The sequence below is a fragment of the Drosophila grimshawi genome, unplaced genomic scaffold (assembly GCF_018153295.1).
Source record: "Drosophila grimshawi isolate 15287-2541.00 unplaced genomic scaffold, ASM1815329v1 contig_1367, whole genome shotgun sequence".
In the NCBI taxonomy this organism is placed as follows: Eukaryota; Metazoa; Arthropoda; class Insecta; order Diptera; family Drosophilidae; genus Drosophila; species Drosophila grimshawi.
This window is the reverse complement of record NW_025062889.1, coordinates 7,410,967-7,425,257: the sequence shown is the minus strand read 5'-3', so window position 1 is coordinate 7,425,257 and position 14,291 is coordinate 7,410,967. Positions and strand designations below refer to the sequence as shown.

General features: G+C 38.8%; 3 protein-coding genes across 3 annotated transcripts; all 3 read right to left on the bottom strand.

Annotated features, from left to right (window-relative positions):
- Positions 1–2,042: 2,042 nt before the first annotated feature.
- LOC6560027 (serine/threonine-protein phosphatase alpha-2 isoform) lies at positions 2,043–3,277 on the bottom strand. Its single transcript, XM_001985976.2, has one exon. It carries the CDS (start codon positions 3,183–3,185, stop codon positions 2,226–2,228), a length of 960 nt encoding a protein of 319 aa, XP_001986012.1. The 5' UTR covers positions 3,186–3,277; the 3' UTR covers positions 2,043–2,225.
- A 35-nt stretch (positions 3,278–3,312) lies between these two features.
- Positions 3,313–4,522, bottom strand: LOC6559689 (serine/threonine-protein phosphatase alpha-3 isoform). Its single transcript, XM_001985975.2, has one exon. The coding sequence runs from the start codon at positions 4,493–4,495 to the stop codon at positions 3,425–3,427; it is 1,071 nt and encodes a 356-aa protein (XP_001986011.1). The 5' UTR covers positions 4,496–4,522; the 3' UTR covers positions 3,313–3,424.
- A 152-nt stretch (positions 4,523–4,674) lies between these two features.
- LOC6559688 (serine/threonine-protein phosphatase PP1) lies at positions 4,675–5,872 on the bottom strand. The gene has a single exon (XM_001985974.3). It carries the CDS (start codon positions 5,788–5,790, stop codon positions 4,852–4,854), a length of 939 nt encoding a protein of 312 aa, XP_001986010.1. The 5' UTR covers positions 5,791–5,872; the 3' UTR covers positions 4,675–4,851.
- Between the last annotated feature and the right edge of the window lie 8,419 nt (positions 5,873–14,291).

Below are 14,291 nucleotides of genomic sequence, written 5' to 3'. Positions count from 1 at the left end.
TACTTATTTGTTTCGCTAGATGTACCTGTCAGCACGAAGCATGCTCTCCTTTGTGCATAGCATTTTCAAAGTTACATATTTGCTTCTACATACTTTGGAACCTAAATTCGATACGTATCTCATCACATGGCTGGACGATCCGAGGAGAATTAATTATCTTTATTTCTTATCGTCATTATGCGATTAGATTACTACTACAACTCTGTGATTTATTTAGAGCGTTTCATCAGAAAATGACAAAATCAGATAAGTAATACCATAATTCGCTTGATAATCTAGCGAATATATATATATAGTTATTAATATTTCCCCGTTACCAGTCGATCATGAGAGTGACAACAGTAGGAGTAGCTCTGCTACTTCTTGTATTATATATAAATAGTCCTAGTGGTATGTCCAACATGAAATTGATTGTCAAGGTCTCAAGAATATTTTGAAAATATATGGTGAATTTCAGATTTTTTGTTGGGAATTTTAAAAATTTTTTTTAATTATTTGTTGGAAATTTAAAAAATATTAGAAGTCTGTCAACGGAATTTTTTTTATATCCTAGTTGAGATTGCATGACTTCTCATACCCATATTCACACAGTAACGAACTTATCTTTTCTTGTTAAAAAAAAAAACTAAATCTTAAAGCCATTTAATCAGATTATGAGATTGCCCCTTAGCGATTTATATGAAGTGTTTCACAGAATATTGATTAAATCAAACAAATTGTACCATAAAGATTATTATCATTGATCATATTGCTTTGGACAACAAATTTGGATGAAGAAGTACCCAAGATGGCCGCAGGCAATTCAGAGCACATCAAATGCAATTTATCATTGGCATCTATATCCTATGTTTTATTTATTTTGTAATTGGGTATTAAATTGCCGTCCATTAAATTGCCAGCTATAAATCTAAGCGTAATTGCTTGTGGTCATGTCCAGCAATTAAAAGCATTGCAAATGGGAATGGCGACAAGATTTTGTCTTTTTAGTTGGTATTTTCATTGGCGTTGCTATATGTTCATAAAGAGCCGCAACAGCCACTTACATTATCAGTTGTAGATGATCTTGATGGCAATATACAGTGATAAATTAAACCAAACTGTGGCCGTTTTTATTTGTTTATATTCATTCAGTTGATAAGTGTGGGCTTATAATAAAAACACAACTATTCTATAGTTCGACATCCACCAAAAGTTCAGTTTGCTTTTTGTATAGGTTTATATTCAGCCAACATTTTTTCTTTTTTTGTGCTTTTTATTGCTACTTTTTGCAATTTCTTTACACGACATCATCAAATTAGTAAGGCCTGCTTATAAACACATAAGTTCAAGGATGATGAGCAGTTTGTTTAACGAAAGTTTCGATTACAACTTTGATTGTATTAATCTAGAGTCGAAAAATGATTAATTTTTATTAAAAACTACTCTAAACTATTCCCAAACATTATCGATTACTGCACAACCGCTAGGAATCACTCAGCCAACTGTATATTTGCTTTTATGAGCCGTGGTTGTTGCTGCTGTTGTGATCGTAATCACAATTGATATATTTTCATGTAGACGTCACAACATACCCCGCTCCCTAACCACGATATGGTTGAAGTCCGCTTATAGTTGCTGTTGCTCCGCCCAATGCAACCAGTTGCAGTTGCTGACAGCGACAGCCACATTTAAAATCTATTAGTCCACCAACTGCCGACAGCTGCCAAATGGGCAACCGGCAACTAGCAACTGGCAACTGGCGACTCCAACGGCAGAGTCTATTTCTGTTTTCAATTCATGTTTGCGCCAGAGAACAAACAATTTCATTAAAGCCAAAACTGGACCTCATTCTCCCCAAACGTATCGTGTGCAAAAAATAAATTATTTTCAGTTCTGTCATTTGATTAAAATGTTTAAGTGCCAGGCCAATGGAAAATGAATTGCACCGATGACGTATGCTAACGGCCACTAGCCAGACCAATGTGTTGCATGCAACAATTATAGGCAAAATCAAATAAGAACTATTGTGTCTGACATTCAATTAAACAACTTGTTTTCTCTGCAAACTTATTTATTTTCGCCCAAAATACGTGTTTATAATTGTTTACACACTAAGACACAGATCGATGTAGGTGAGCAACAGGCAAAAATAAATTTTTTTGAGCAAAAATTGTAAGAAAACCCAAGATTATTGGCAACACAATTCTGACGAATTGCATTTTACGCATTCAGCATCGAAAGATGCTTTATACAGAGCCCTTGTTCTGCACTTTGCGTAGACCAACCTTCTTGGCTGGCTTGAGAACGAAAAAAGAACACATCAAGGTATCATCGACAGACATCATTGCCCCGGCATTATCAAACTCTCCACAATAGTTGGGAGCCGAAAAGATTGTGATTAGTTGGCGTTTGGCAAAGAATTCGTAGCCATCCTCAACGACCTGATGGGCACGACAGATCAGATCAAATTTGAAGCGATGGACAAACTTGCCAACCGTATCCGCACCGAAGGTGACACTCACACCACGATCATTATCGCTCCAGCCAAGGACCTTGGGATCCGGATCAGCCCATAACAGATCGCAGAGCAGACCCTTGTCGGGCACCTCGCACGGACGTATCAACTTATTAATTTGCGACATATTGTTCAGCTCCGGGCTGAGTCCACCATGGCAACAAAATATTTTCGTATCCACAATCGCTGCAACTGGCATGCAATTGTAGCAATCGACAAAGGTGCGCCACAATTTGATGGTATAACGACGCTTGCACTCGTCGTAAAAACCGTAGATGCGATTGATGCCAGCGCTCTCATGATTGCCGCGAAGCACAAAAAAGTTTTGTGGAAACTTGATTTTGTAGGCCAGCAGGAGGCAGAGCGTCTCAATCGATTGCTTGCCCCGATCCACATAATCGCCTAGGAAAAGATAATTCGAGGCGGGCGGATAACCTCCATAATCGAACATCCGCAACAAATCCGTAAACTGTCCATGCAAATCCCCACAGATCTTTATTGGCGCCGATAGCTCCAGCAGCATGGGTTGCCCCAAAAAGACATCTCGACATCGTACGCACAGCGCTCGTATATCCGATTCAGTGAGATGCAGTTGCTTCACTCGCCGTACCTCGATAATGCTTAGGATGATCTGATCAATGCTGGTTGGATCGCTGACCACCGAAAGACGTGGCAGCTGTGGCTGTGACATTTTGGAACTCCTCCTCCCAACTCCTCCAACCCAAATTCGGACGCAACTAATGGGACTTACACAGAGAATTTAAGCTGTGAGCAACACTTAAATGATACGAAATATACAAAATGCTTAGTTATATATATATGCATATCAGATTTTTGTTTTGTTTGTATTTTATTTATGTTGACAGTTTGTGCCCGTTTCTCAATTGAGTCGGTTTCAAATTGATTTTGAATTAGACTCCGATGCTTGACTCATTTACCTTCTGGCATTTTCACTTTGCGCTTGTCCGTTGGACGCAGTATATCGAACGAGATCACCAAATCCTTGTCAACACCCATCGAGGCACCAGCATTGTCATACAAGCCACAATAGTTAGGTGCGGAGAAGATGGTTACCAGCTGGCGTTTGGCGAAGAACTCGTAACCATCCTCCACCACCTGATGGGCACGACAAATCAAGTCAAAGTCATGCTTGCGCAGAAATTTTTGAATCACATCGCGACCGAAAAGGAAGCTAACACCGCGATCGCTGGGCGAATAACCGAAGCCAATGCGATCGGGATCACTCCACAGCAGGTCACACAACAGACCGCTATCGGGTACATCGGTGGGTCGCGGCAGCGAGGCAATATCACTCATTTCATTCAACTTCTGGCTGAGTCCGCCATGGCAGCAGAAGATGCGATCGGAGACAATCGCTGCCACTGGCATGCAGTTGTAGCAGTCGACAAACCTCTTCCACAGCTTGATTGTGTAGCGTCGCTTACACTCATCGAAGAAACCGTAAACGCGATTTATCGTCTGCGACTCGTGGTTGCCCCTCAGCAAATATATATGCGCCGGATATTTGATCTTTAGCGCCAGTAACAGCGATATGGTCTCCACGGAGTTCTTGCCACGATCCACGTAATCGCCCAAAAACAAATAACTGACTTCAGGCGGATAGCCGCAGTGTTCCATTATCCGCAGCAGATCACCAAACTGGCCATGAATGTCGCCCACAATGCGAAACGGTGCTTCCAAACTTAAGAGCATCGGCTCATCGAGAAAGATCTGCCGCGCAAAGTGGCACAAATTGAATAGGTCCTGCTCGAACAGCGGCACCCGCTGCTGTTTCATCTTTCGGAATGCTTGCAGCTTGCCGATAATATCGTTTAAAGTTAATTTTGTTTGTGATAAATTTGAGGATCTGTGCGAATTGACCTCATCGACGTTTACAATCACAGGTGCATCGCCTCCTACTTGTTGCAAGTTAACTTCATTTTCATAAATGGGCGGGTGCTTCTTAAGTCGGGTTTTAAATGGTAAAAGTTTTGCGTACATGTGTATTTTGTTTTTATTTTTTTGTTTCGTGTGTTTTGGTTTGTGATTTTGTTTTTATAACATATTTCACAAAGATGACAAACTTACTGGGAACAACAGAACAAACCCCGAGCAAGAGAACTCTTTCAAAATTGAACCCTCAATGCAAAAACGTAATTTAAGTGCAAAACATACTTTTAATCATATATTTATTGAAGTCTCTGTGAAACTGTCCGTCAACATTTTTATGTGTTATCCAGATTTGTAACCAGATGAAGACAAATAATAAATAAAGCTTTTCGAAGTATATAACTCACAACTAATTGTGATTTTCCTGGCTCTGCAGCGCTTGCACCCTTCGAAATAAGATTTATTTATTATTTGGCATTCGCTAGCTCTGGATTTTTAAAATTGCAATTTAGATCGATCTCTCGTGTTGTCGGTTTAATTATAACTAACGAAATGGTGAGAAGTTTATCAACGCACATCATGGCGCCGGCATTGTCATATTCGCCACAGTAGTTGACCGCCGAGAAGATTGTAATTAGTTGGCGTTTGGCAAAGAACTCGTAGCCATCCTCAACGACCTGATGGGCGCGACAGATCATATCAAATTTGAAGCGCGTGATAAATTGTTGGACAATTTCGGTGCCAAAAGTGAAGCTGACGCCTCGTGAGTTTTTGGCCCATCTAGTTACGGCCGGATCAGGATCGGACCAGAGCAAATCACAGAGTAAGCCATTTGATTTAATATCGCATGGACGCGGCAAGTTACGTATTTCGTCCATTTCATGCAACAATGGACTCAGACCACCGTGACAACAAAATATTCGCCCACCAATAATCGCTGCAACCGGCATGCAACTATATGTGTCCACAAAGCATCTCCAGAGGCGTACAGTAAAGCGTCGCTTGCATTCGTCAAAGAATCCATACATCTGATTAATGTTAGCCGACTCATGATTCCCGCGCAGTAAATAAATGCATTCCGGAAATTTGACCTTATAAGCCAGCAATAGAGTTAGCGTCTCCACCGAATACTTGCCACGATCCACGTAGTCCCCCAGAAAAAGATAATTTGCTTTCGGCGGATATCCTGTTGAATCAAAGTAACGCAGCATATCCCCAAACTGACCGTGTATGTCACCCACGACATTCACCGGGGCATCCACCTCCAGCAGCATTGGATCATCTTTTAAAATGTTACGCGCCTCATAGAGGAGCTTAAAAATATCTACTTCCGGTACAGTGATGCGTTTATCTGACTTCCAGGCCAACAGCGCGCTGATCATATCGTCCAGATGTTTTTCTAGCATTTCCCTTATGCCGCCTAATTGTCATCAATTTTGTTAAGTGTCTTTATGTAATTGCAAGTTTATATAAAGCGTGTATTCTTATTAATCACAACACAAAAAAAAAACAGAACAGACAAGACAAGACAGAAATATGTTATGATAATTAAACTAAACTGACAATAAACTCCAGTTGTTAAACTTCAAAAAAATTCAATTATTTTCAGATTAGTTAAAGTTATGGAAGTGGAAAGTTTTGATTTGTCACTAAGAGTGTGCTTCAAATTTCCCCTTACTTTAATTTTTGCTATCTCATAAGACTTGTGTCACCATCGAGGTAGCCAATGTTGCAACATGGGGTGAATGGCCGGAGCCGGAGCCGAAGCGATGTCAGCTTGTCATCTGAGGTGCGTACGTGTCTTCTCGTTTATTAGTTTGTGTTGGACACGGTTGGTATCCAAAGGAAATTAAAATAATTCAAGCATTAAATTCAATTTCATTTTTGCAGCTGCAAAAAGTTAATGAACGTCAAAATTAAAAGATTACTTTGTAAACATGTATGAAAAAATGAAAATATTTACAGCATAACTTGTGAAATGTTTAGATTTTGTTTAAGAACTTAGTTTTATAATTGCCTTAAATTATTGGTATATGAATTAATAAGAAAAAAGAGCAATTTACTAAATGTGTCGAATATGAACTTGTGGAATATTCAGTTCAGACCACAGCTCAATTATATGATAATAAAAAAAATGAATGTACCCGTAAATACAGTTTGTATATGTTATGTTTTATTTACTTCATTCTCCACAAATCCAATCCCAACAGTTTTTGCCAGTTAAGCAAATTTAATCCTTCGCAGAAGCAAAAGGACAGCTGCCACTAAATCCAGACAATTGAATTTGTTGTGGCGATTTTCTATATAAAAACCGTCCAACTGCAGATTCGCGATATACTTCCAACTTATATATAAGCATATATATATATATATATATGTATACATGTATATATTTTTTCCACATTGCTCACTGTGTGGTATTATTTAAATTGAATTTGCAAATTAAGTTTATTGTGTTACTGCGCACAGAAATTTATATTCTATGCGCGATTATTGTTTGGCTTTATTTTTATTTGTTTATTTTTTCAGCCTTTCTTTTTAACGGCGAGCGAGCTTCGCTGGGCTTATATGATATTTATTTATGGCCAGCAACTTGTTAGCTGTGACTGCTTTACCCTGGATGAGGAGCATTTCAGGTCTAGGGATTCTGTATGGGTACATATTTTATTGTATTGACTGCGCTTCAATAGGAACAATTGAGCAATTGATTTGCATGCATACAAATTTGTAACTGGGATTTAGGCTGAATGATTTATGGGAACGCGTTTTGCATTTTTCGCGATTTTTCTCAATAAATTTACAGTTGACAAATAGTCGACAAACTTTAATAATATAGAAATCATGTAAGTCAAGTAATTGAGACGAGGTGACTCTCATGGGCAATTAAAACTATTATTTTCTTATTTGTGGCAATATACTGCATCTCAAATAGATAATTTTTAATTACACTTGGCAAACAATGTACACTAGCAATTGTTTAAGGCAAGAGTATTCCGTGCCAAATGTTGCACTCTTCAATAACCGCTCTACGATACTTTTAGCCAAAAAAAATCGCCCTTTTACATTGAATACTTTATTATTGTATGCAAATGCATATCCGGCAAATATCAGGCATACGCACTGGCGTGCATTGCACCCAATTTACATTTAGTTGGCAAACCGTTAACAATTTTGGCGCAGCGTCTAGTTGGCACCACTTGGTCAGCCAAAGCCAGATAAAAAAATAAATAAAATAAAATAAAAATATATTTATGTATATGTGTACACAAATAAATTAAAAATCATATAAAAAGCGGACAACGCAATGCAGATCGCGTTTTGTTGGCGCCTGTGTTGCCGTCATAGTGACGCCTAAAACAGAGCAACAAACCCTGCCGCATCATATTTACCATTAAATTCACTTTGTTCAGTCGCACATTTCTTGACTTTGGCGTGTTTCACAAATAAATACAAATGGCACAAGAGACATTGAGAGAGAGAGAGACAGAGCGAGAGAACGATAGATAAATGTGTATAGGAATTGGAATGCATGACTGGTGAAAAAAATTGTGCAACGTTTACAAAATTTGTTCATGTAAATCTCTGTGACTGGTATGACCCGGAAAAAATGTTCAACGGTCAGCATAAAAATGTAACACTGCCAGAGAATATAAATAATGGCAAGTGTTAGAAGGACAAAATGTGTGTTAGCCGGCGCTTTAAAGAGTCGTTAAAGTGTGAGCTGACAGGCGACTCAGGGGAGCATTGAGTTCGCATAAGTTCGCAAAGGAGTTGAGTATATCTTGACGGAGAACTGTCTGAAGAGCTGACAATGGTTGTTTGGATTTAGATTCAGCTTTAAAGTTCTTTCTTGGACTTAACGGTATGCAACACTTGTAATTTGAGTAATTAAAATTCTATGCAGATATGGCAAGCCTTGCCACATCTAATTTATTGCTAACGAGCCCTTGTGCAATGCAGTCACGTAAAGTGTTCCAGCTTCAGGTTCCAGTCCAGCTGTCGCCGGTTCGCTCAAGTACAGTGCATAAGTATCGCGTTGAACAGCTGGCTGCAACTGACCAACCTGTGCCCACGTAAATAAGACATAACTATCTAAAACTGAATATTAACCGGAATCACCTCCTACTGCCCGTGAAGTTCATTCGGGTGGTTCCATAGCGCACGTAAAACTGCACCAGCTGGCGGGGCAAATATTTGGCAAGTGACGCCTGCACGGCCGAAGTTGCAGACCAGGTAATTAGCATTGAAGTGCAGTGCATATAATTTTAATTAAATGCAAAGCTCGTCCGTGGCGGTCAAAAAGCTGGGAGACTAAGCGCATTATTTATGGCGTAAAACGATAACGATTACATGACATTATAACTAACAGTAATGAGCAAGGACTATTTGTGTAAATGCTTAGAAATAGGCAAACATCTTCTGCGACTAAGACGACAATTTATTGGGGAGTGTAGTACAAACAACCCTCAACTAAGTCAGTCGGTCAGCTGGTCAGCTGGTCAGCATCCCTAACTGGACCCAAGTTAAGGGTAAACGATGCTGACACAAACACAGCACTTGGACATCGACGGGTGCCAATTTTCTCTTGATTACGGCAACAACAGCTTTGGGTTGATTTGCTGCTGCTGTTGTTGTTGTTGTTGTTGTGTGTACTTGCCACCCTCTGTTGAGTTCATGTTTGGATTGGGGTGGGTTTGGGGTGGTGAGGTTCATGACAAGGGTCAAACGAAAGTTTTACGAGCACTCGCCGGCATTTAAACTAACGCCAAACTGTTCCACTGAAAGCTGTTTAAAGTATTGTTTTTGTTGTTGTTGTTGCTGTTAGGTTTCATTTTATTTATTTTAAGTTTAATTCGTTTGGTTGCAAAAAAGGAAATTGGTTTAAGTGGAACGGACGAAAGCAGAAGAAACAGGAATCTCTCTCCTGCTTACACAGTAAAGCAGATTTATTTGGTGAAAGTTTAACACCTGGTGGGGCTAGGAAAAGTGTGAAGAGCCAATGAAAGTTGAAGCTACTGCGACTGACAGCACCGATATAGGTTTTAGATAGAGGAATGGGTTTCATTTTCATTTAAAGGTTAAGCTGGGTTCTCAGCTTGTGGCAGTGTTGAGACTCTTGTCTTTAGCATTGATTATTTACAATTTAATGAAAATTGCCAGTATTCCGACTATTTAAAGAATAGCACAGAACTGAATCAGTGCACAGAGAGAGGTCATATTATAAATCTTCAAATATCTGACAGGGTCTGCATGTAGTTTGTCTGCCCGCAGACATTCGTGGTTCCATAACGGGCAGCTTTGCTGCTGCCAAAAAGCATACATCAATTTTGGGACATTCGTCAGCGATGCCACAAAACTATCATGGCCAAATATGGGCGGCGAGATTTGCCACCCCAAATGCACGCAACTCTGAATGCGAAAGCGAATGAGAATGTTGCGCAGTTGCTGGTTGCATATAGTCGCGGAATTTTAGACGCACTCGTTTTGGGGGCACTGTCAGACATGGCGAGGAATCTGAAAGTGATGTCTGCCAGACCGAAATTGTCAAAACAATTAATCATTGATGAAGAAAATGTACATGCAACAGCCAGCAACACCAACAGCCAGCAACAACACCAACAACAACAACAGTGACAGGAACAACAGCAACAGTCGCCTGACTGCATTTTGCATATTTGCGCCAAATGTCATTAGTTTGCATGTTTGCTGACAGTTGTCCATTTGTCTTATGCTATTTACCCAAAAACGTTACGATGCCATCCACTCGAAGCTGTAATGCATTTTGCATTAACAAAATGCCACATAATTGTTTTAACTGATTGGCAACCAAGTAGCAGCAACTAGAAAATTTTAATTGCATTTCATTGGCAGCAGATGTAATCACCAATGTAATCTGGCCCAAAACAAGTGACTGCATCTCCAACATCTAATGAGGGCAGCTTTGCCAGTGGTAATGAAATAACTGATATGCATTATTGATGGGTTTAATTGTCTTCAATTCAATTCGAAACTACAGAAATCCTACAGTTAAATTTCAAGCAAAATATTATATTTAGTTTTAAATTGTATAGTTGCCATTAGATTTTATTAATACGTCAGATTTTAGAGATTCCCAGAATTACATTTCCAGTTGCTTAAAACATAATTTAACTTCTCATTATTTATTCGACATTTGAGTGCCTTAAAAACTAGAACAGCACGCTCTTCTAATAGTTCTGCTTGTAAAGAAAGAAAATTAACGGCGCTTCAAAGATCGTCCAATCAAAAAACGTTGTTCCAATTAGCCACGCGACTTTAGAGCCGATTGGAAGACCAAAGACCCCAGACCCGCGAGCATTACACGTTTAGCCACTTTAAGCGCTTGTTGACGACAATAAAAGTCGAAATCGAGGGAAAAAAGACAACTTGAGCCCCCAAAGCGCAGCACTTGAGATGCGTGGAAAATAGATTAAGATAGAGAGAGAGAGAGAGAGAAAGAGCGAAAAGGAGAGAGGGAGGGTAAACGGGAACTGAAAAATTCTGGACCACATAAAATTGAAATTTTTTTCAAACATATTTTGCTCTGGTAACTGCCCATCTATTTATCGATTGTCACGCGTAGCAGAAGGCGAAAACAGAGCATAAAAAACGATTTCAATGTTGGGCGACAAGTTGTTGGAATTTCTTTGCGTTTTGCTTGTCAAGTCGTGACCTTTGCTATCCGATTGTAGACACATTTTATGACTCATAAAGACTCATTATATCAATAGAAATTATATCGTTAATATAGCAACAAGCTTACCCGTTTTTATTTATCAACTTTGCCATAACATTTTTTTATGGCATATTTAATTGGCACAAAATTAAATCATAAAACACAAGATGATCTGTAAAAAAAGTAGTCATCATTAGTATAACTAGGTGAATGTGAGAAAATAAATTATGCAAATGGGCTTTATAACTTATTTTATGTTTATACATTTGACACGCATTAAGAAATGATATTCCAATGGAAATAGATCAGGCCAACACAGATTATTAATATATATATATACAAGAAAAGAAATCAATCGGTCGGAAATATCCTACAATTCTTTCAGCTGTCTGCTTGGTGTTATTTAAAAATGAAAAGCTTTTACAAAATGCATGAAAATGCTTCAAAAGTTAAGTATTTAAACAAATTAATAAACAATGCAATATAATATAAACAAAAAAGTTCCCGCACATTCTTTTTCATTTTGTTGGCTTGGGAATTTTATTAAATAATTTATTTGTTGCCTTTCAACCATGATCCATGCAAATTTCAATAATAAAAAAACCGATTTCCTATTAAAATGCAATCAGCAAAGGTCGCCAGTGCAAAAGCGAAAACAAAGTAAAACCAAAATCAAACCATAGAGGGATACAGTGTTACTGAACGGCAAACCAGATAAAAGGCGAAAAGTGCAAACCGCCATTAATTAAATCCGCTGTTAATTTTATTGTCGGCGGAAGTGGCATAGCGTAAATGAAATTATTGTCATTGATGGCAATGAAAAATAAACTTTTCATCTTGCAGTAATAAATGAATTGTATATTAAAGCGTGTGAGAAGGCGACAAAGTGTTTTATAACATTTCGGAAATTCAACTGCAGTTTCTGTTTCTTTCGACAAAAGTCTGTGAAAAACTGTGAAGAACTGAATGATATGAATTATTATTTTTATGGGAGTTGTTAGCTTGATTATCAGCTGCATTTATCGATCGCATTCGAATTTCGTCTAACACCTTTTTTTTACAACAAATTCTTGTGTTTTGGTCCGCATCGATTTCACATGGCTGTGTAATTAATCTGTTACAAGGCTCGCGTGAGGCACTCACGTTGCATGCTACTTCCACTTCTGAGTTGCATGCAAATTATTGCCAGTTGAGCATGTAACCCAGAATTGTATCCTCCAGCTGCAAGAGCAACTCATAATCGACAAAAATCGCGTGCTGCCTCTCAAACTCAACTTACAACGAGCCCTACAAGTTTTGCTGCTGCAATTCAAAACTTTTCGCCTGCCTTCTGGACTTGGCGGCAAGTTTTTGAGGCATGACCGGGTAGAGTCTTGGGCGTTGCACGCCAAGCTAAGTTTCATTCAATTCTTTGACCTTCATGGTAGTTTTACTATACAGCCCCAACTCCATACAGCACCATCATTATGAAGCTTGTTGAAATGGCTACATGAGCTCGAAGCACCTTGCGTGCCCTTTTGATGCATTGCAATTCCTTTTTCGATGCAGGTGTGGAAATCCTTTTTCAAGGCACTCATGTCTTTTAGTTGGCACAGGTATGTATCACTTTTTGCATTGCATTTGTGTTCTATTTGTTGAGATCGACATGCATTTTTTTTTTCTACAACTGACCACGCTCCGAATCCGAATCCTTTAGGCAACCGCAACACCTTTCACCGGACTGCCAAAGAGCGCATTGGCTTAATTTGTATGAATGCCAAAATGAAAAGTGCGAGCAAATATAAATAAAAAAGATGTACATATATATATTCGTATGTATGTATGTGTGTTTGTGGATAAAAAAAAAAAACTGAAAGCGCAAATGGAATAACTAATTAAATTTTCGACTGCAAATGAACAAAGTTGCCAGGCACCACCGCAAAGCTTCTGGGAAGGAGTTGTCTGACTGTTCTGGCAGTTAACTGTTAACTGCCAGCTACCAACTACCAGTTTAATTAACTTGGCTTATAAAATTTTATGCTAACTCGCAATGCGCATAGTAAAACATTATCTATGCACTGTAATAGTTGGCCATAAAGGTTGTATATGCAAATATGTTGCAATATCTATGTTGCCACTCGATTGCTGTTGGGCTTTAATGGAGCTATCCCGTTCTTCTTCCCCCTTTGTACTTAGTCCATCGAGGGTTGCTGCCTTCCCACATTGCGCGCATAAATCAAAAGTGAAATTTTTACACGCGCCAAACTGTCTGTGGAAAATTCATTTACATGTAGCACAGCATGTTCGGCTCCCAACTTTGCAGCTTCCCAACTTCCCAACTTCCCAATTTTTTCTTTCCAAACCGTGTCCAAATAGAAGGGTCACAGCAACACGTTTTTAATTGTTTTTTGAGGTTTTTCGGACAATATTCAAAGGGAGTAATTTAAATTTCAGTCTGCAGCCTGAAGTATTTTTATTATTTTTTATTTTTGCTCGACCATGTGTGGATTAAGAACTCATTTTTCGAAGTTTATTGAAAACTTCAATATATATATAACAATGCAAACTGTTGAATTTATAATTGAATGTCTAATCGAATGCGGAAATTAAAATTTATATACTGAAAATGCTATCTCAAAATTTTAAGTTAGTTAGACTAGACTAAACTAGTTAGAATAAACTCTTTAAGTTGTATGGCTTAGCCTTTTTATGACTTATCAATTTGACTACTTGGGCACGCAATTTAGCCAGAGTAGAAACTCACTAATTGCTGGCCCGAAGCAGATTTAATGGATGTTCTGTAGTGGCATCTAATGTGCATATTACAAAACCTATTAATATATTTGCCGACGTGTTTAACAGCCAAACCCTTTGACCATGCTCTGCCTACCAATCAGCCAGAAAGAGAGAGAGAGAGGTAGATAGAGAAGGGGGAGAGAGGGATAGAGAGAAGTTCCGATGTTGGTGGTCACGTTTCGAAGCCAACAACAAGACAGCCTTGCATAATTGCGAAGCCAAGTGCAGGTCTGCAGTTCTACTACCTCATCGCATAAATAACCCAATACACACACACTCATAGACACTCCCATTTTAAATATGTACGTGTGTGTGTTGTTTGGCTTTTTGTCTAGCATGGCTATTATGCAAATGGCAGTTTATTTTAACAACGCACTGTGGTTGAGACTGGAGACTGATGCTGAGCTCGACATTAGTTCGTCATCAGCATTGATAGCT

What these genes read in the sequence shown, in the direction of transcription:
- LOC6560027 (XM_001985976.2), bottom strand. Translation starts at nt 3,185, where the DNA reads ATGTCACAGCCACAGCTGCCACGTCTTTCGGTGGTCAGCGATCCAACC.
- LOC6559689 (XM_001985975.2), bottom strand. Translation starts at nt 4,495, where the DNA reads ATGTACGCAAAACTTTTACCATTTAAAACCCGACTTAAGAAGCACCCG.
- LOC6559688 (XM_001985974.3), bottom strand. Translation starts at nt 5,790, where the DNA reads ATGCTAGAAAAACATCTGGACGATATGATCAGCGCGCTGTTGGCCTGG.